The 20442-nt window shown below is 53.8% G+C and overlaps 1 protein-coding gene across 2 annotated transcripts in view; it reads right to left on the bottom strand.

Annotated features, from left to right (window-relative positions):
- LASP1 (LIM and SH3 protein 1) overlaps positions 1 to 20442 on the bottom strand; it is a 92156-nt gene that overhangs the window by 19303 nt on the left and 52411 nt on the right. For both annotated transcript variants that reach the window (XM_035303304.3, XM_003733017.6), the window contains exons 3-4: positions 13511 to 13595; positions 3829 to 3936 (exon numbers count right to left, since the gene is read on the bottom strand). In XM_035303304.3, the coding sequence (XP_035159195.1) occupies positions 3829 to 3936; positions 13511 to 13595 (193 nt within the window). The remainder of the gene's footprint in view (positions 1 to 3828; positions 3937 to 13510; positions 13596 to 20442) is intronic.

Raw genomic sequence — 20442 nt, 5'->3', positions numbered from 1 at the left:
AAGAAAAAAGAAATAACTCGAGTCATTTGGTGCTAATTTGGGAAGCAAAGCAACAAGCCACATACAGGAATGCTATTTTGGATACAAAATGAAAGGTGTGACTCTAAACGCCCTCTTTCCCAAAATCCTTCCCAATCCAGGAGGTTGGGACAATTTAGCAATGTTATTTGATCTATTTTATTTTATTTTATTTTTTAGACAGAGTCTTGCTCTGTCACCAGACTGGAGTGCCAGTGGCACGATCTTGGCTCACTGCAACCTCTGCCTCCCAGGTTCAAGCAATTCTCCTGCCTCAGTCTCCTGAGTAGCTGGGACCACAGGCGTGCGCTACCATGCCCAGCTAATTTTTGTATTTTTAGTAGAGATGGGGTTTTACCATGTTGGCCAGGATGGTCTTGATCTCTTGACCTTGTGATCCACCCACCTCGGCCTCCCAAAGTGCTGGGATTACAGGTTTAGCAATGGTTTTATGCATGTTTTAAAGCTCCCCTGGGCCAGACACAGTAGCTCATGCCTATAGTTAGGTAGATCGCCTGAGTCCAGGAGTTCAAGACAACATAGTGAGAAATGAAATTTTTAATTTCTATTAAAAAAAAAAAAAAAAGCTCCCCTGGGAGGCCAGGTGAGGTGGCTCACCCCTATAATCCCAGCACTTTGGGAGGCTGAGGTGGGAGGATCACTTGAATCCAGGAGTTCGAGACCAGCCTGGGCAACATAGCAAGACATTGTTTCTGGAAAAAAATAAAGTATAAAAAGAAAAAATAGCTGGACATGGTGGTGCACATCTGTGGTCCTAGCTACTCAGGAGGCTGAGGTGGGAGGATGGCTTGAGCCCAGAAGGTTGAGGCTGCACTGAGCCGTAAACACTGTGCTCCAGCCTGGGTGACAGAGCGAAACCCTGTCTCAAAAATAAAGCTCCCTGGGATTCTGAGGCACAGCCTGATCTGGCACCCTCTGCCTTAGGGGTTGGTCAGCTTTTTCAGACTTTTAAGTGGTGGCTCTCAAACTTCAGAGAGCACCACAGAAACCCAGGGTATGTGTTTAATATGCTGATTCCGGAGCCCGCTCCCAGAGAGGCTGATTCTGGCAGCCAGGGGAGAAGCCTATGAGTCTGCATTTTCAGTCAACCCTCCAGGTGACTGTGCTGCAGCTGTCTGGAGGCCCACATCCGACGGATGGTAACTGCTTTCATTAAAACCAAGCTGTCTCCAGGCTCTGTGGTCACACCCCACAGGGCTCTGCTAAAGCTGCAAAAGCAGCTACCAGGCCAGCCTCAATCCCTTCCCCCACCTCCTGCAGAGGCCCATCAGCTAACTCAGCACAGTGAGGACGGCAAGATGGTTATCTCCCGAGGTGTGGATGGCTTGGTGAAGGTGGCGTGGTTTGTCACCAGGACATTAACATCTCTAATAACTGGGGGAGGGAACAAGAGGAGCTGGCCTAGGTTGAGTGTGGAGTGTTCTGGAAGCCTTCCAGAAAGGGAAGCAGGAATGACTGGGCTTCCTTGTCTTCCTTCCTCCAAAACCCACAGGGTGAAGCAATGAGTGACCAGCCAGGGGGCTGGGGAGTGCAGATTGGGAGCTAGTGTCACTGATGAAAGACAAGGGCCTTTACATTAAAAGCCACAGGGGCTGAAGAGCCAACACTCCAGCTCTCCAAACCATCCTGGGTTTTCCCCAACATCTAAGGCCATCTGCCCCTCCCCCCCAACTTTCCAAGAGGGGAGCTCTGAGACACACACCCTTTGGAGGGTCTGCGCGAAGGGAAGCTCTGGGGTGTGAGGCCAGGCCCTGGTGTATAAAGAGTCAACTGTGACCGGCCTCTTGGAGGGGCAGGGAGAAGGATTAGACTGCCCATCCCCAGGCAGGCCCTGCTAGCCAAAAGGTTTCCTCAGTCTACCAACTGCAAACTGCAGGTCCAGCTGCAAAACCCATTCACAGTAAGCCTGCAACCAGCACCCTTTTTTTTTTTTTTTTGGGGGGGGAAACAGGGTCTCACTCTGTTGCTCAGGCTAGAATGCAGTGGTGCAATTATGGCTCACTGTAGCCTCAACCCTCTGGGCTCAGGTGATCCTCCCATGTCAGCCTCCTGAGTAGCTAGGACCACAGGCGCGTGCCATCATACCTGGCTAGTTTTTGTATTTTTTGTAGAGTTTTGCTATATTCCCCAGGCTGGTCTCAAACTCCTGGGCTCAAGAAATCCTCCCACCTCAACCTGCCAAAGTGTTGGGAATTCAGTCCTTGAAGGGGCTGTATGATGTGAGGGTGTGTGGGGGCCTGCACCCAGCATCTTTAGAAAAGATCTGAGCCTGGTGGCTCACGCCTGTAATCCCAGCACCTTGGGAGGCCAAGGCGGGCGGATAACCTGAGGTCAGGCATTGGAGACCAGCCTGTCCAACATGGTGAAACGCCATCTCTACCAAAAATACAAAAGTTAGCTGGGGGTTGGGTGGGTGGTGCACACCTGTAGCCCTAGCTACTCTACTTGGGAGGCTGAGGCAGGAGAATCACTTGAACCCTGGAGGCAGAGCACCACTGCACTCCAGCCTGGGCAACAGAGCGAGACTCTCTCAAAAACAAAGATCTGACCATGCTGGAAGAAAGAAGTACTCATGCGTGAAAGCTTCCATTCTGTTTCCCTCTCCATAAATGTATGCCTGTCAATGGGTCAGATGTCAGATGTGCATTTTATTGTAGGCTGAAGTCAGAGTTGGAAAGCCACAGTTTGCGGTATGGCTGGTTCCGCTGTGTGTGGGCTGCCCGTGCTTCTGAAATCCACCTGACCCACCACTGCAGTCCTTTTGAGGCATGGCCCAGCCAAGCTCTAAAAGGAGCTCCCTGCCGAGGGGCGCGGTGGACGGTGGGAAGGGCTGTGGAGCCCAGGGAGTGAGTGCCGAGGTGACCACCGGAAAGCCAGGCCCTCCCCCAATCTCTCTCCCCAGTTCCTCAGCCCAGAGTGACACTGGGAACTCATTGATCCCTTCCTGTTCCATTCATAAAGACAGCTGCCTGACTAAACCCTCCCTGGCAGGACCTCCTAGGCCAGGCTGGCTGGGCACCCCCTGCCGTTCTGCGTGGGGGTCCCCTGCCTGGGCTCCGTGGTTGCTGCTCCCTGCAGCACCCTGCCCCCACCTGCCTAAAGCCACACAGGCTGCTTGCCTGTGGCTCTGCCAAGCAGGAAACAGAGGCCTGTTCTCTGGCCACAGGTGCCATGGAGGGTACATGACACTGGGGACAGCTGATCCCCCACCCACTCTCCAGGCCAACTCCTGCCATAGCCAGATGCCACTGACCATCAGGGAGGTGTGGGGTCTGAGCCAAGGGGTGCAGGGCTGGCGGGCAAAGCCTGCTGGGGTTTTTACACAGGAAGGAAGAGCAGGCTGAGGTGGGGGAGGAGGCCGAGGAAGGCGGAAATGACTGCAATCTTGGCACCCAGGCACAGACCAGGGAGGCCAGGCACTCCCCATACCCCAGTTTTGAACTTTGTGCTAAGATGAGATGTGCTGTCTACACCCTGATACCCGCCATACCCAGAAAAAACAGCAGCTTCAGAGAGAGTAGGGGGGTGATTTAGCACGCAGCTCCCCCCTCCCCGCCTCCACCCAGAACACAGTCCCTTCAAGGAGGAAGTACTATATGGGCTGGTCTGGGGGTGCCCAGAGAAGAGGCATCTGGGAATCCCAAGCTCTTCCCCAGGCCCACCCAGGAGAGCAGGAGCAGTGGAGGCACTGACCTCCTTCACATCTGCCAGGCTGGCAGGGAGGAGACCCAACAGAGGGCAGTGGGGACACCAAGGGGCAGGGCGGGGCAGGGCGGGGCAGGAGCTCACATTACTGATCTGGTCCTGGGTCTTCTTGATTCTCTGGAGCTCAGGCGTGTCCGCCACCACGCTGAAGCCTTTGCCCTTGTTCTTCTCAAACTCCTCCTTGTAGCGCACCTGCAGGAGGGCGGAAGAGGGACTGGAGTCAGGCCGGGAGCAAAAAGGGCTTCAGCATGGGGCTCTCTGAGACAGCAACCAGTTAGGAAACAGGGACAGAAGGTCAGGAGAAAGACCCTGACCAGAAGTCCCCAACGCAAAGCAGAAGCCTCAGCCAAAAGGTGTTAGACCCGTGATAAGCCACTACCAAGTCTTCAGTGCACTGAGTGGCAGGCACAGAGCCAAGGGTCTTACATGAACCATCTCATTTAAGTCCTACCATATGTACATGCACGCAATTAACAGCTCCGTTTTACCCATAAGGAAACGGAGCCACAGAGAGCCAAAGTGCCCTGCCTGAGGTCACAGAGCTTAGTGGTCCAGGTCCAGTGCAAGCCCTCGACTGCCTGACTCCTGACCCTTCACTCCCAGCCCATCCTGTCTGGAAGCTTATAGGAAAAAGGTTCTTTCCAGAGCTCCCAGGGCGGCCCCAGCCCTCATGTTAGCCAGGATGTGGCCCTGCCCACTGCGCCTGGGGGAGCTTTTCAGCAACCAGCTGAATGAGGCTGTGCCAAAGGACAGAGTTGGTGCCCAGAAAGGAGGGTGGAGACAGCCCCGGGCAGGCTACATCAATGCGCCTTTGACAGGTCCCACAGATTCTGGAAGCCTGCTGGGCTGGCTTCGGAGGCCACCGCCATAGGAGGGGAGGAAAGTGACGGGGGTCAGACACATCTCAGCAGGTCTCCAAGCTCCAGGGAAGAACCCTTCCACCCTACCACAGTACCAGAGAGACTCAAGTCAGACATCAGAAAGGACTTCCCTGGCACAAAGGAATTGAAATATGAGGTACAGCTTGTCCTCCCTGGGGGCTGTAAAGAACAGAATGAGGCTGAGAAAGCTCATGGAACAGGAAACCACTCCTTGGCTTCCAGAGACCTCACTGTCCACCTCAGCAGCCATCTGTTCCAGACCCCACCAGCTGCTTGGATTTCCTCCTTGGGGGCTGCACTGTCCTGAACTCAGGTCAGCCCAGGACACAGGGCCCAGGACCTTGGGAGTTTCCAGGAGGACAAACGCAGGCAGTTCCCAGGCAGGGACTCATCCGGCAGCAGCATCAAGCTGCACTTGGACTGGAGCGACTACGCATGCGCACGCAACCACCGCCAGTCAGGCCCTCTGCACATCCCACGGGGGTCAGAGTCCTGGTTTGTTCCCTGAAGCCCCTGTCACTCACCCATGTGGTTACCTCTCCTTCTCTGTTCTGATCCAGACAAGAAGGGCCTGGATGTGTTGGTCCCCATCAGATTGGAAGTAAATGCAGGCCGGGCGCGGTGGCTCACGCCTATAATCCCAGCACTTTGGGAGGCCAAGGCGGGTGGATCACAAGGTCAAGAGATCGAGACCGTCCTGATCAACACATGGTGAAACCCCGTCTCTACTAAAAATACAAAAATTAGCTGGGCATGGTGGCGCACACCTGTAGTCCCAGCTACTCAGGAGGCTGAGGCAGGAGAATTGCTTGAACCCAGGAGGCGGAGGTTGCGATGAGCCGAGATAGCGCCATTGCACTCCAGCCTGGGTAACAAGAGCGAAACTCCGTCTCAAAAACAAAAACAGAAGTAAATGCAGTGGACAGAGGCACCATCCCACCCAAGAGTCCATAACCTGCCTGGCACCAGCTCTTCCAGGAAGTCACCAGGACCAGCAAGGTGACTCTTAGTGGGAGGCCCTTTGGGAAGTGGGTATTGGGGAAGGTAAGGCACTCAGAGACAGAAAAATCTAGCTCCAGATACAGAAGCCCTGCATCTAAAGCCCCTGGCCTCAGTTTTCTCATCTGTGAAAGAGTTATCACAGAAATCAGCTATAATATGGGGAGAGGGCTTATCATCAAGTATGGGCACAAAGCCAGGTGGAGCCCGCATTAACACAGGCTCAGTCTCCCACTTCTGAGTGATCCTGGGCCAGTGACTTAACATCTCAAGACTCAGTTCCACCAGCCACAGTGGCTCACACCTGTAATCCCAGCACTTTGGGAGACTAAGGCGGGCGGATCACTTAAGGTCAAGAGTTCAAGACCAACCTGGCCAACTTGGTGAAACCCCATCTCTACTGAAAATACAAAAATTAGCCGGGCACATGGTGGTGGGCACCTGTAATCCCAGCTACTCAGGAGGCTGAGGCAGAAGAATCACTTGAACGTGGAAGGTGGAGGTTGCAGTGAGCCAAGATCACACCACTGCACTCCAGCCTGGGTGACAGAGTGAGACTTCATCTCGGGAAAAGAAAGCACAGTTCCCACTTCTGTAAAATGGGGACCATAATGCCAGTCATTCCAACCCACGATGCAGACAGTGGCTCCAAAGCAGCAGCGCACCATGGAGCGCGCAGTAGGACTGGACATGCGCTGACGAGGGCCAGTGTGAAAATGCTCTGTCAGCGACAAAGTGCTGAACAAATGCCAGCCCCCACTCCTTCCCCTGCTTCCTGGCTTTGCAAGGGTCAGGCCCCTAATCCAAGGGAATAATTGCCATGGCGACGCTGCAATGACATCAGCTGGTTCCCAGGCTCAGGAACCACTTCTGCCTCCCCCTCCCTGTTGGGGAAGGATCACATTCATTTCACTGCTGACATAAGGAGGCCCACAGAGGGTGGGGCTGGGGTTAGGGGCTGAGAAAGGAGGGTGCCTAGAATCACCACCACCTTACTGTGTGTCTCTAAGCAAGTCAGTTCCCCGCTCAGGGTGCCCTGAAGGAAGCTGGCTAGCTGATCTCTACAAGCCCTCCCGTTTGGAGTCTGTAACCACTTTTTTTTTTTTTGAGACAAAGTATAGCTCTGTTGCCCAGGCTGGAGTGCTATGGCATGATCTCAGCCCACTGCAACCTCTGCCTCCTGGGTTCAAGCAATTCTCCTGTCTCAGCCTTCCAAGGAGCTGGGATTACAGGAATCCACCACCATGCTGGGCTAATTTTTTATATTTTTAGTAGGGACAGGGTTTCACCATGTTGGCCAGGCTAGTCTTGAACTCCTGACCTCAGGAGATCCATGCAACCTTGGCCTCCCAAAGTGCTGGGATTACAGGCCTGGGCCACCGTGCCTGGAGTCTGTGAACATTTTTAAGCACCTTTACACCCTGACTGTGGAGAATCAAGACAGGGAAGGCTCTCTGAGAGGCCTCTGGGTAGGGAAGGGGTGGCAGAAGTGAAGGGTGGGGGGCCAGGAGCGTAGGGAGGACCCAACCTGGAGCCCCTCCATTGGGGCTACCTTCTCACCCAGGCAGGAGTGCTTGCCCTGTTGTCTAGGATGGCTCACCAGGGTGCTGTGGGGGTCCCTGTGGAGGGAGGGACCTGCCCAAGGTCACAACCCAGTTGTCGCTTAGGCCAGGATGCAACTCAGCACTTCGGCCAACACACTGCACTCCTGGGAGATCCTGGCTCCCAATTTGGAAACTCTGGTGTCAGGGCCAGGACTGACTGACCCTGAGCCTCCTGACATCCAAACCACCACCACGAAACTCTAATTTTTATGTCAGTTATTCTCCCTGGATCTATCTTGCTTCTCATCCCTTCAGACAGGAAGCACAAAATCAATGGTGTTGGATGATGAATGAATTGAATGCAGACACATAATCTCCAAACAAACAAAGGAGCATAACTGGGAAAATACCTGCCTTGATGACCCAACACAAGAAGAAAGGTCATTACTTAAAAACAAAAATTACACCAGGCATGGTGGCTCACCCCTGTAATCCCAGCACTTTGGGACGCTGAGGAGGGCAGATCACCTGAGGCTGGGATTTCGAGACCAACAGCCTGACCAACATGGAAAAACCGAATGTCTACTAAAAATACAAAATTAGCCAGGTATGGTGGCTCATGCCTGTAATCCTGTAATACTCGGGAGGCTGAGGCAGGAGAATCACTTGAACCTGGGAGGCAGAGGTTGCTGTGAGCCGAGATCACACCATTGTAGTCCAGGCTGGGCAACAAGAGCGAAACTCCATCTCAAAAAAAAAAAAAAAAAAAATGCCAAGCATGGTGTCTCATGCCTGTAATCCCACCATTTTGGAAGGCCAAGGCAGGTGGATCACCTGAGGTCAAGAGTTCAAGACTAACCTGGCCAACATGGTGAAACCCTGTCTCTACTGAAAAAATACAAAAAAAAAAAAAAATTAGCAGGTGTGGTGGGCATAATCCCAGCTACTTGGGAGGCTGAGGCAGGAGAACTGCTTGAACGTAGGAGCCAAAGGTTGCAATGAGGCAAGATGGCGCCACAGCACTCCAGGCTGGGCGACAAGTGAAACTTGGTCTAAGACAAAAAGATAAAAATTAGGCTGGACTTAAAAACAAAATGGTTCACTTCTGTAATCCCAGCAGTTGGAGAGGTCAAAGCAGGTGGATCACTTGGGCCCAAGAGTTTGAGACCAGCCTGGGCAACATAGCACCCCATTTCACAACATGGTGAAACCCTGTCTCCATAAAAATAAAAATAAAGGCCAGGTGCAGTGGCTCACGCCTGTAATCCCAGCGCTTTGGGAGGCCGAGGCAGGCAGATCATGAGGCCCAGAGATCAAGACCATCCTGGCTAACACAGTGAAACCCCATCTCTACTAAAAATACAAAAAATTAGACAGGCTTGGTGGCAGGCGCCTGTAGTCCCTTGAACCCAGGAGGCAGAGGTTGCAGTGCGCTGAGATCACACCACTGCACTCCAGCCTGGCAACAGAGCAAGACTATCTCAAATAAATAAATAATTTTTTTAAATTACTAAATTTTTTTTAAAAAATACGAAATGTGTTGAGCAAAATACAACACCAACAGTTTCCACTATTATGTGCCTACTATGTGCTGTGGCAACATACTCTGTAACCCATCCCCTTCTAACAAAAAAGAAACTAGCTTTTAAATTTAGGCCAGGCGCGGTGGCTCACGCTTATAATCCCAGCACTTAAAGAGACCAAGGTAGGCAGATCACTTGAGACCAGGAGTTTGAAACCAGCCTGGGCAACATGGTGAAACCCTATCTCTTTTTTTTTTTTTTGAGATGGAGTTTTGCTCGTTACCCAGGCTGGAGTGCAATGGGACGATCTCGGCTCACTGCAACCTCCGCCTCCTGGGTTCAGGCAATTCTCCCGCCTCAGCCTCCTGAGTAGCTGGGATTACAGGTACGCGCCACCATGACCAGCTAATTTTTTGTACTTTTAGTAGAGATGGGGTTTCACCATGTTGACCAGGATGGTCTCGATCTCTTGACCTCATGATCCACCTGCCTCAGCCTCCCAAAGTGCTGGGATTACAGGCGTGAGCCACCGCGTCCGGCCCGTGGAACCCTCTCTCTACTAAAAATACAAAAATTAGCCAAGTGTGGTGGTGCACACCTGTAATCCCAGCTATTCAGGAGGCTGAGTCTGGGAAGTCAAGGCTGCAACGAGCCGAGATCACACCCCTGCACTCTAGCCTGGACGACAGAGAGAGACCCTGTCTCAAAAAAAATAAAAATAAAAAATTAGGCTCACACAGATGGAGAGGAGAGCTGATGGAAAGAGCCAGGGCTGGAAGTCGTGGTCAAAAGGTTGCTGTGTGCTCCCCTCTTCATCATAACAAGTTCCATTCCATCTGCTTTCCAGGAGAAGAGTCACAGCAAACACTGAGTGCTGACTCCACACCAGGAAGCTTTAAACCCTTAGCATATATTCCTATCTCACACCACCCTCTGGAGGGAGGTAATCCCCATTTTTCAGACAAAGGCACTGTGCACAGAGGTTAAGTAACTTGCCCAAGGTCACACAGCTGGTGGCAGCAGATGTGGGACTCAATCTCAGGCCAATGCCCCTCCACCCTCGCAGCTCACAAGCTCCAAGGAGGAGAAACCCCCTGTCATTTCCCATGACCCCATGCAGGCGAGTTGATGAATGTGAAAAGTGGAAGTCTCCTGGCACTTGGCACTTCTTCCTGGGCTCAGGGCCACAGAGACACCACCAGCGTCATCCCACCCCAAAGCCACTGCCTCTGCTCAGCCTGAGGGTGGAGTGGGAGCAGCAGGTGAGAAGGGGGGCTGGGGGTCCTACTGCCAGCCCTGAGTCAGCCAGGCCTGGGCAGGACTACCAGAGGGTCATTTCTGGACAGCTGTGGTAACCTCCTCCACAGGGGGGGATCCAGGTATCCCAGACACCTAAAGTGCCACTTTGGAGACCAATATAGAGATGGGAAAATAAATAAAGCTGAAATAGCCCGGGGAGCTTAGGCCCAGAAGGGGCCTGGAGAAAAGCCAGCTGCCCCTGTGGGTGGAGCTGGTAAGCAGAAGCGGCTCCCATTTCCCTTCCCACCAGCCACAGGCGGCTCTCGCCAGCCCTGCCCCTACAGCGGCTACAGGAAACAGAACCTGTCACTGCTCCAGCCTGGCCGGCTCAGCCCTTCCAAGCCTCAAAGCATCAGGCCCAGCCCCCAGCTTGAGGCAACTGGGTTTGCTATCCCCATTTTACTGTTGAGGAAGAACAGCCCTGAGAGGAAAGACAGCTCTGGGCCCAGTCTTGGACCACACAGCTAGGGGTGGTGGGAAGGGAGACAGGACTGCAAAGAAGGCAGTGCACATTCCTCCCTGCCTATCCTGGCCCTCAGCCCCCACCCCCGAGGACTCCCACTTCAGGGGGACAGAGCTGGGCCCTCAGTGCAAAGCCCTACCCTAACCTTGCACCCCTCAGAGAATACAAACAGGGTCGGTGCTCTCCTGCCCACGGGCCCATCTCTAAGCTTCTTAAAGTGGGACCAAAAGTCCTTATCAGAATCACAGGGGAGTTAAAACGCAGATTCTTACACCTTACGCAGAGCTGCCAAGCAAAAGTCCCTTGGGTGATGCCTAGAAATCTGCATTCCAACAAGCCCTCCCTACTTGCTGGTGACTGGTGCATCCTGCCGGGTGGGAGCATGGGGCAGGGTGCCTGTGCTGTCAGCACAGTTCAGAGCAACCGGCTCCAGGGCCAGATTGCAGGGCTTGATGTCTGCCTCTGTCCGTGGGCTCAGGGCAAGCGGGGCAGCCTCTGTATACATCAGTGTCTCTATCTGTATGATGCAGATAGTAACAGCCACTCTTTCACCAGGTGGCTGTGAGGATTAAAAAACACACACACACACACACACACACACACACACACACACACACACACACCTGGCCCTCAGTGAGACCCTAATGAAAATTGACTGCCATTCTCATCTCCCCAGAGCCCTGCCGGGGAACCTAGCAGGCCAGGCCTCTGGAAAACAGGGGGCACAGGCCAGGGACAGGGAGCCCCCAAACCCAGAGTGTGGTGCCGGTTTCCCCTGTGGGGAGCAGAAGCAGCCCCTGCCAACAGCAGGCTCTGCCCACCTGCTGCCCATCCAGGGGAACCATGTGGAGTGCTTCCTCCTCAAACCCCACCCCTCTGGGATCGGGTGCCGGGGCAAAAAGAGCTGCAGCCATGCTCTTGTGGGACTGACAAAGGGGTTTGAATTTCTCCCCTGAGAAGGGTGTGTGTGCGTGCGTGTGTGTGTGTCTCTCTGTCTCTGTGTGTGTGTGTCTGTCTGTCTCTGTCTCTGTCTGTCTGTCTGTCTCTCTCTCTCCAAAGACCTGCCACCTGCTCCCAGCTCCCCCAGGTCCTTCTGAGCCCCTCCACCCCGGCCCCCATGGCCCTTCCATAGGACAGGGAATCTGAGGCAGGAGTCGGGGCCTGGCAGGAGTCTGTAAAATCTGGGCAGGAAGCCAGGCCCCCACTTCTTGGCTGACAGCAGGCCATGGCGTTCCCAGTAACTTCAGCTTCTGCTGCAGGTGAAGGATGGCAGGTGTGAGCTGCTGCTGCCCAGTCTGTGAGCCTCAGGCCCTACCACGGCTGGGCAGGGTCACGGGCCCCACGCTTGGAATGCAAGACCAGGGCCCAAATCCTGGATCCTCACTCACCCACTCAGTTCCCCCATCTGTAAAACAGAGACAGTGGGTCTTCCACCTTCCCCCAGAGCTGAGTCAAGGGTAAACAGGGGAAGTAACTAAAGCCATTTGCTCAACTATGCAATTTCTTTCTTTTCCTTTTTTTAGGGACAGGGTCTCACCCCGTCACCCAGGCTGGAGTGTAGTGATGCCATCATGGCTCACTGCAGCCTCCAACTCATCAGCTCAAGTGATCCTCCCGCCTCAAACTCCCAAGTAGCTTCAACCACAGGTGCACAGCACCATCCCTGCTAGTTTTTCTGTTTGTTTGTTTTACAGGGACCAGGTATTGCTATGTTGCCCCAGCTGGTCTCAAACTCCTGGGCTCAAGTAATCCTTCCACTTTGGCCTCCCAGAGCACAGAGATTACAGGCATGAGCCACAGTCCCCAGCCATAAACTACAAAACTTCTCTACAGCATAAAGAACTCTCGTGTTTATTATTAAGGTAGAGACTGTTTCTTAGGGAATGGATATTCTCAGGGTGAGACAACCCTGCATTCAAAGCTGTCAGTGTCTATTTCCTCTTCTCTAAAGGGAGGGGTCCTACAGCTGAACGGGGCCGGGTGACCATTAAAGGAGTGCATGCGCCGGGAGAACTGAGCGCTGGATCATCAGCTGTTCATATTGCTACGACCTCTCCTCCTACCCGCAGGACCTCAGCCAGTCCCTTAATGTCGCTGGACCTCAGTAGCCTCATCTCTAACAATGGGGAAGACAGCACCTTCCTCACAGGTCAGCTGGGAGGATTCCCAGAGAGGGTGCATGAAAAGCCCGACACAGGGCAGGGTCACTTCTCCCTGATGGACGGACCCAGGCTGTCAGTCAAGATCAGGCAGCAGGAGTCCCTTCCAGAGGAACTGGGAGAGGCCCCCCATGTGGCCCAGTGGAATTTCTGCAGTCTTCTGCTGTTCCGGGGCGCCTGCCCACACAGTAAATTCCCCTACAGGTATTCTCTCACGTAATTCTTTCATCTGCTGAAGTCCCCCCCGGCCCCCCCCACCAGGTTTGCCCAGGAAGCCCTTGCACCCCCAGCCGTGGCGAGTCAGTTGTTCTGTTCTCAGGGCTCCAGACCCTTTGCTTATTCTTCAGTGTCCCTGAGGACTGGAACCCGTCCTCCCCCACTACAGGGGCACACACCTCCCACTCAGCAGGGCTCTAGAAAATCAAGCCAAAGGAGACAAAGGCGGGACAGCCCCCCTCCCCATGGCAGAGCCCTTCACACCTTGCCCACCAGAGGCGGGGGTTTGGGACATGGCCATAGAGGGTGAGCTGCACAGCCTCAGAATGACATGACCTGGAGGGGCAAATTCCTTGGTCCTCCAAAACCCATCCTTTGTGGGTGAGGTGAATGAGGAAGAGGGAGGGGCGAACAGCTTCCTAGAGGACGTGGGCTTTAGGGAGCCCCAGAGCAGGCTCAACAGACACCCCCACACCTCTCCAACACCCTCTAGGTAGGGAGCTGGGGAACGCTCTGCCCTGCTCCTTTGATAAAGTCAGGGGTGGGGGCCGAGAGTCAAGGCAACGCCTGGATTGATTTCAGCACCTCAGCCTTGCAGATTAACCGCAGGGGGAAGGTGCTCTTGCCAAACGCCCAGCTTACAACATCCCTCCCCAGCATCCCTGCCCCCACAGCGCTTCACCTGACTCTGGAGCTCACTCTGTTGCTTGAGGCGAAGGTTTTCCGGGGTGTCAGCCACCATGGTGAAGGACTGCTTGGGGTAGTGTCTGTAGGAAACAAAAAAAGACTCGGGGTCACTCTGGGGAAGGGGCAGGAGCCACTGGGCTTCTCACAGAGTGCTCTCTCCTGGGAACTACCCACTAGGCCTGGGCAGCCCCTGCCCCGGCCCCGCAGGGGGACCTCAGTGTCCGCTGCCAATGCCGAGGAGACAAGCGAGACAAGCATTTCTCAGACTCAGCTGGGAGTGGCTGACCTGGGATCAGCAGGCATCAGTGGCAGGCCGGTCAGGAGAACTGTCTTGAGTGAAAGGATGGCCATCAGGACACTCTCTGAGGGTTGAAGGTCACCCTTGTCTGGGGATAATCCCTAGTGCCTACCACACAGAGCTTGAGGCCACTGGGCCCAACTGGGGGAAGATGCGCACGGGTTCAGCTAAGACCAGAAGTGGAGACCAGCCATGCAGAGAAGGGTACAAGGAGACAGAAAAAAAAGGGTATGGCCAGGTATGGTGGCTCATGCCTGTAATCCCAGCACTTCAAGAGTTCAAGGTGGGTGGGTCACGAGGTCAGGAGTTCAAGACCAGCCTGGCCAACATAGTGAAACCCCATCTCTACTAAAAATATAAAAAATTAGCCAGGCGTGGTAGCGCACGCCTGTAATCCCAGCTACTCAAGAAGCTGGGGTAGGAGAATCGCTTGAATCCGGGAGACAGAGATTGCAGTAAGCTGAGACCACGACACTGCACTCCAGCCTGGGAGCAGAGCGAGACTCCATTTCAAAAAAAAAAAAAGAAAAAGACACACATATCCAGGGGGACTTCCTGGAGGAAGTGGTGATAGAGAAAACACAAGACCAGTGTGGTGTTTCAAAGGGTGAACAAGGTCCAACTTAATTTCAGGGTAGGCGGGAAGGCCAGCCTGAGGACAAAAAAGGAGGTCACCTAAGGGCAACAGGTAAAATGTAAGTTGAATATCCCTTATTAAGGGACCAGATGTGTTTTAGAACCATATGTGTTTCAGATACTGGATTTTTTTCAGATTTTGGAATATGTGAATATCTATACTGAAACATCTTGGGGATGGGACCATTTCCTATACAACTCATACACATTATACAATATTTTAAAGGACTTTGTGCATGAAACAAAATTACTGACTGCTTTTTGACCTATGACCTATCACACGAAGCCAGGTGTGGAATTTTCCCTGTGGTATCGTGTCAGCACTCAAAGTTTTGTATCTTAGAGCACTTCAGATTCTGGATTTTTGGATTGGGGCTACTCAATCTGTAACAACAACAGTGGCTCACGTCTGTAACCCCAGCCCTTTGGGAGGCTGAGGCCAGCAGGTCATGAGGTCAGGAATTCAAGACCAGCCTGGCCAACATGGCCAAACCTTGTCTCCACTCAAAATACAAAAATTAGCGAAACGGTGGTGTGCACCTGTAATCCCAGCTACTCAGGAGGCTGAGGCAGGAGAATTGCTTGAACCTGGGAGGCAGAGGTTGCAGTGAGCCAAGATCGCCCCACTGCACTCTAGCCTGAGTGACAGAGCAAGACTGTGTCTAAAAAAAAAACAGTGAATGTCCACCCTGTGCTAAGGGCTTGCGTGCCCTAGTTCACCAAATTCTCACAGCCACCCTGTGTGACTGGTACTCAGTGTACCCCTTTGACAGATGGAAGAACTGAGGCCAGAGAGGTTAAAAAACATGGCCAAGGCACACAGGGATCCAGCTCTGCGCCCAGACAATCTCTTCAGTTCATGCTGAACTAAGCCCCCCAATTTCCAGGCCCAGGAAGGCCTGACCCCCAGCAAGAGGGCCTAGCTTCGAGGTAGCCGGAGCCAGGGCAACCCTCAGAGCCTGCAGAGACCTCCAGAGGAGTCTGGTCCAACTCCCTCATTTCAGAGGAGGAAACGGTGTGCTGCCGCCAGGCACTTCTCCCTTAGCCATCTTCATAATTAACCAATCTATCACAGCAACGTATTGTCTCCTCTCTCCACTACTTCTCTATGAGGGGAGGGATTTTGGGGTCTCTTTTGTTCATTGATTTATCTCAGGCTCCTAGAATAGAAGGCAGTACTCAATAAATAATTGTTGAGTAAACAAAAGTCAGGCTGGGCGTGGTGACTCACACCTGTGATCCCAGCACTTTGGGAGGCCAAGGCAGGTGGATCACTTGAGGCCAGGAGTTCGAGACCAGCTTGCTAACATGGTGCAATTCCATCTCTATTAAAAATACAAAAATTAGCCAGGCACAGTGGCGCGCAACCGTAATCCCAGCTACTGAAGAAGCTGAGGCAAGAGAATCGCTTGAACCTGAGAGGCAGAGATTGCAGTGGGCCATGATTGCGCCGCTGCACCCTAGCCTGGGTGACAGAGCGAGACACTGTCTCAAAAAAAAAAAAAAAAAAAAAAGTCACACCCGGAGTTGAAGCTGGTACAGGACTAGAACTCAGTCTTCCTCCATCCCCCTCTCATCACGAGGTTCCATGGCAAACCAGCTGCAGGAGAGACAGGCAGCTGTGAGTCATGGTGGTTTATGTGTACGTGCTGGTATGAGAATTGGCTGAGGGGCTGCATGGGCCCCAATTACTTCAGGGACTGGTGGGTGGTTTCTCCAAGCAGGAGCCCACCAAGCCATTTTTAGCCCTGGGTGACCACAGCCCATCACAGCTGTGAGCCCTGCAGATTCCTGACTCACAGGCCGCACCCAGGTAAGCAATGGGTTGCCTCCGGGGACCTCTTCCTAGGCACATCCCACCAAGGCTGACACACCCATGAGCTAGGCACCAGCTGCCCCTCTGCCCGGCAGCCCCTGTTCTCCAGCCACCCACACTGCCCTGCATCAGAGCTACCTGGAAACAGGTGACTTCCCTTAAGGCCACCACCACTTGTGAAGGGCAGGGCTCAGGATTTGAGGACTCAAACAAGGGAGGCATAATCTGAAAGGGCCCAGTGCAGGGCTCTGGCCGGGCCACTGACTTACTGGGTGACCTTGGCAAATCCTTCTTCCCTTGGGCCAGTTTCACTGTCCCAGATCCAGGTGATTCCAGCAGTCCCCTGCCCCAGACCTCACCGGGGTCCTGGCCATTCAGGTCAGCCCAGACTCGCAGGTTCCCCCAGCAGAGGAAGGGAAGCAGATGAGGCGAGGCAAACACAGGCTGGGCGAGGTGGCTCACGCCTATAATCCCAGCGCTCTGGGAGGCCGAGGCGGGAGGATCACAAGGTCAGGAATTCGAGACCATCCTGGCCAACATAGTGAAACCCCATCTCTAAAATAAATAATAAAGGCAAACGCAGGTGCCCACAGCTGGCAACAGACATGGCCTGTGATGAACATGCAGCCAAGTCTGGGGTCCAGTCCCTGTGCCACCCACAGAGCCACCCACAGCTGAGGAGGTCTCTTCAAAGTTCCTGCACAATTCTAGGGCAAGGGAGGATCAACCTGGAGTCTGTTCCTGGAGACTAGAAAGGGAAGATCTCTAGCAGGGCCAGAAGGCCCTCAGGCCTTAAGAGGGAAGCTTCAGAGACAAGAGGACCCTCCCCCAAATCAGAGCCATTCTGCAGGCTATATGGGGGCGGGGAGGCTGTGGTGAGGAAGGTGTCTGGAAGCAGAGGCACATGTGGCAGGGGCAGGTTCGGGGAGAGGAGACCTCCAGGCAGCTCTGGCCCAGCACTCAAAGACTCAATTCTGAAAAGATGAAGCTGGTTAGCATTTGGTGGGAGGGGTAGAGGCAAGCAGGGCAAATGCATCCTCGGGGGCCAGTCTGCAAACCCTAGGGTTTCTCATTTGCCAGAATGCACAGGGTTAAAACAAGCCAGGCTGGGCACAGTGGCTCACGCCTGTAATCCCAGCACTCTGGGAGGCCCAGGTGGGCAGATCTCTTGAGGCCAGGAGTTCAAGACCAGTCTGAGCTACAGTGCAAGAGCTCCTTTTAAATAAATAAATAAGTAAAACAGAGGCTAGCCCCTATGGCCCAAGGACCACCAGACAGGTACACCTGACGTGCCCCACCCACTCCACAGCCCAAAGCTCCTGCACACACTGCACTGTGCCTCACACACGATGAATATACAGATGTGCCCTCTGCACGGATGGGCGCCTCCAAGGAACCGAAGCCAGCAGGTCTACACTTGGCACACACACCACCGCACCCCACACTGTGTCCCTCTGCTCATCCTACACCCACTGGAAGGTCTTGGGAGCCCCTCCAATATGAAGCAGGCACCTTGAATGAGGCTAGCAGGTAGTTCATCCTCTCTTCGGAAGCACCCCTACCCCCACTCTCAGCCCCCCACAGCTGGAGTGCTAATCCCATCAGAAGGGAAGGGGGGGGTGAGCCAGCCCAGATGTGAGCTCAGCTTAATTTGGCAGGAGTGAGGGAGGATTTTAATCCTCCATCAGATTAACTAAAGAGGCACTCCAGACCCTCCAAGCTCCTACCCCAGCCCCCTAAGGCCAACCCCAGGCAGAGGAAGGCAGGCAGACAGCTTGGGTTATATTCCTCCTGCTGGGTCAACCCTGTCCCCTCCCCACAGCCCAAAGTCCCCAGCCCCCAGTCCTGGCTAGATGGCTCTGCCTTTCCCTCCCCCTGCTCACTACGCTTCAGGTTTCCATGGCAACCTCATCTTCAGCTCCAGGCAGGAGAGCAGCGAGAGAGCGAGCGAGAGAAGAGCTGAGAGAAGAGCGAGAGAAGAGCAAGAGAGCGAGAGGGAGGGAGGAGAGGTCTATGGGGGTGGGGGAAGAGACACAGACAGCAAGGGGGCCCTCAACTAAGGAGAAGCCCATGAGGCCAAAGTCAGGAGACTGTGTCTCCAGGATAATTTAGGTGAGAGGACAGATGTCACGGGTTTGTTTCTAGAAGCAAGGGCATGAGAACATCAGTGCTGCACCTCCCCCACCAGCATGCCGGGCTTCTAAGAAGGCTCAAATTGATTTGACCTCCCTCTAGAAACAAGTTTTGGGAATTCTACCTTTTCCGTTCCTCCCCACCCCATCTGTTATCCTCAGATCCCAGCAGGGATGGGTGGAAATGAGTGCGTGGGTGCTAAGACAGACCGGGGGCCACTAGTCCCAGCTGGTGACCCCGCCAGAACCCAACCCCATGACAGACTGGGCCACGGTGAGGAATGAGGATCAGAACTGGGTGCAGAGCAGAGTCCAGAGCACAGCTGTCCTTTGTCCCATAGGCCAGTCTGTATGTGCCCCTTGTTAATCATTCCAAGTGGGTGGGCTCTCTGCAGGTGCCCCACCCACTCTTCCTCCCTGCTATCAGCTGCTCTGGGGGTTTTTGGGAAAGGCTGGAGACAGCCCTATAGGACGGCGGGGTGGGACAGGGCAAACAGGCAGCTACTGGCAGCAGCCTCAGGCTTCAGGGCAATTGACAGGCACACAAAGCAACATCTCAGTACACTGCATCCTGTGCACATTCTCTCTTGAAACCCGCCACACAGCTTTGGCCTGGAAAAGGCAAGCATTCTCATCATGCATTTTACAGATGGGAGAAACTGAGGTCCAGTGTCAAGGGCAAAGACCTTATCCCAGGCACTCTCCTCTACAGTTGCCCAGACAGTAAAGGGGAGTCCAATGTCACTCCACCAGATGGACCCCAGCCACACCCAGCACTCCGCTCTGGGGAAAGATGTGCTTGGCAGGTTGGATACAAAACAAAGCACTTCATCCTTCAAACCCAGCTGTTTCCAAGCTCCGCCATTATGAGAAACACTCTGGGGCCTCTCAGCCACACCTATTTCGGAGCTGCCTATCCCTCTCAACTTTTCAAAACTATGATACAGGGTGGGCACATAATCCCAGCATTTTGGGAGGCCAAGGTGGGCAGATTACCTGAGGTCAGGAGTTCGAAACCAGCCTGGCCAACATGGTAAACCCCTCTATACTAAATATACAAAAATCAGCCAGGTGTGGTGGCACACACCTATGATCCCAGCTACTCAGGAGGCTGAGGCAGGACAATCACTTGAAACTGGGAGGTGGAGGTTGTAGTGAGCTGAAATCACACCTCTGCAGCCTGGATGACAGAGAGACACCTCATCTCAAAAAAAAAAAAAAAAAAAAAAGGCCAGGCGAGGTGGCTCATGCCTGTAATCCCAGGTCAGGAGTTCAAAACCAGACCGGTCAACACGGTGAAATCCCGTCTCTACTAAAAATACAGCCGGGCGCGGTGGCTCACACCTGTAATCCCAGCACTTTGGGAGGCCGAGGTGGGTGGATCACGAGGTCAAGAGATCGAGACCATCCTGGTCAACATGGTGAAACCCAGTCTCTACTAAAAATACAAAAAATTAGCTGGGCATGGTGGCGTGTGCCTGTAATCCCAGCTACTCAGGAGGCTGAGGCAGGAGAATTGCTTGAACCCAGGAGGCAGAGGTTATGGTGAGCCGAGATCGCGCCATTGCACTCCAGCCGGGGTAACAAGAGGGAAACTCCGTCTCAAAAAAAAAATACAAAAAAAAATTAGCCAGGCATGGTGGTGGCTTCTGGTAATCCCAGCTACTTGGGAGGCTGAGGCAGAAGAATTGCTTGAACCCAGGAGGCGGAAGTTTCAGTGAGCGGAGATCGTGCCATCGCACTCCAGCCTGGCCAACAAGAGTGAAACCCCATCTCAAAAAAAGAGATATGATACAGAAAAGGCCCTGTGTCCCAGGAAGGTGGGTATCCAGGACTTCTGGGACTCCTTCCTGCTCGGTGGGACTACATGGGCGAGGTTTCCGGGCTCACAGGTGACAGGGACAGCTTGTCGGCCACCAGCCTCACTCCCTAGTCCTGCCATCAGCCACACTCCAGGGTCAGAAGAACAGAAAAGCGAACCTGAAAGCCCAGCACCCTTTCTGCACAGAGCCTCACCCCTCCCCAGGCTCGGACCTCTTCAAAAA

This window comes from Callithrix jacchus, chromosome 5 (assembly GCF_049354715.1).
Source record: "Callithrix jacchus isolate 240 chromosome 5, calJac240_pri, whole genome shotgun sequence".
NCBI classification, from domain to species: Eukaryota; Metazoa; Chordata; class Mammalia; order Primates; family Cebidae; genus Callithrix; species Callithrix jacchus.
This window is presented reverse-complemented; position numbering and strand designations above follow the sequence as displayed.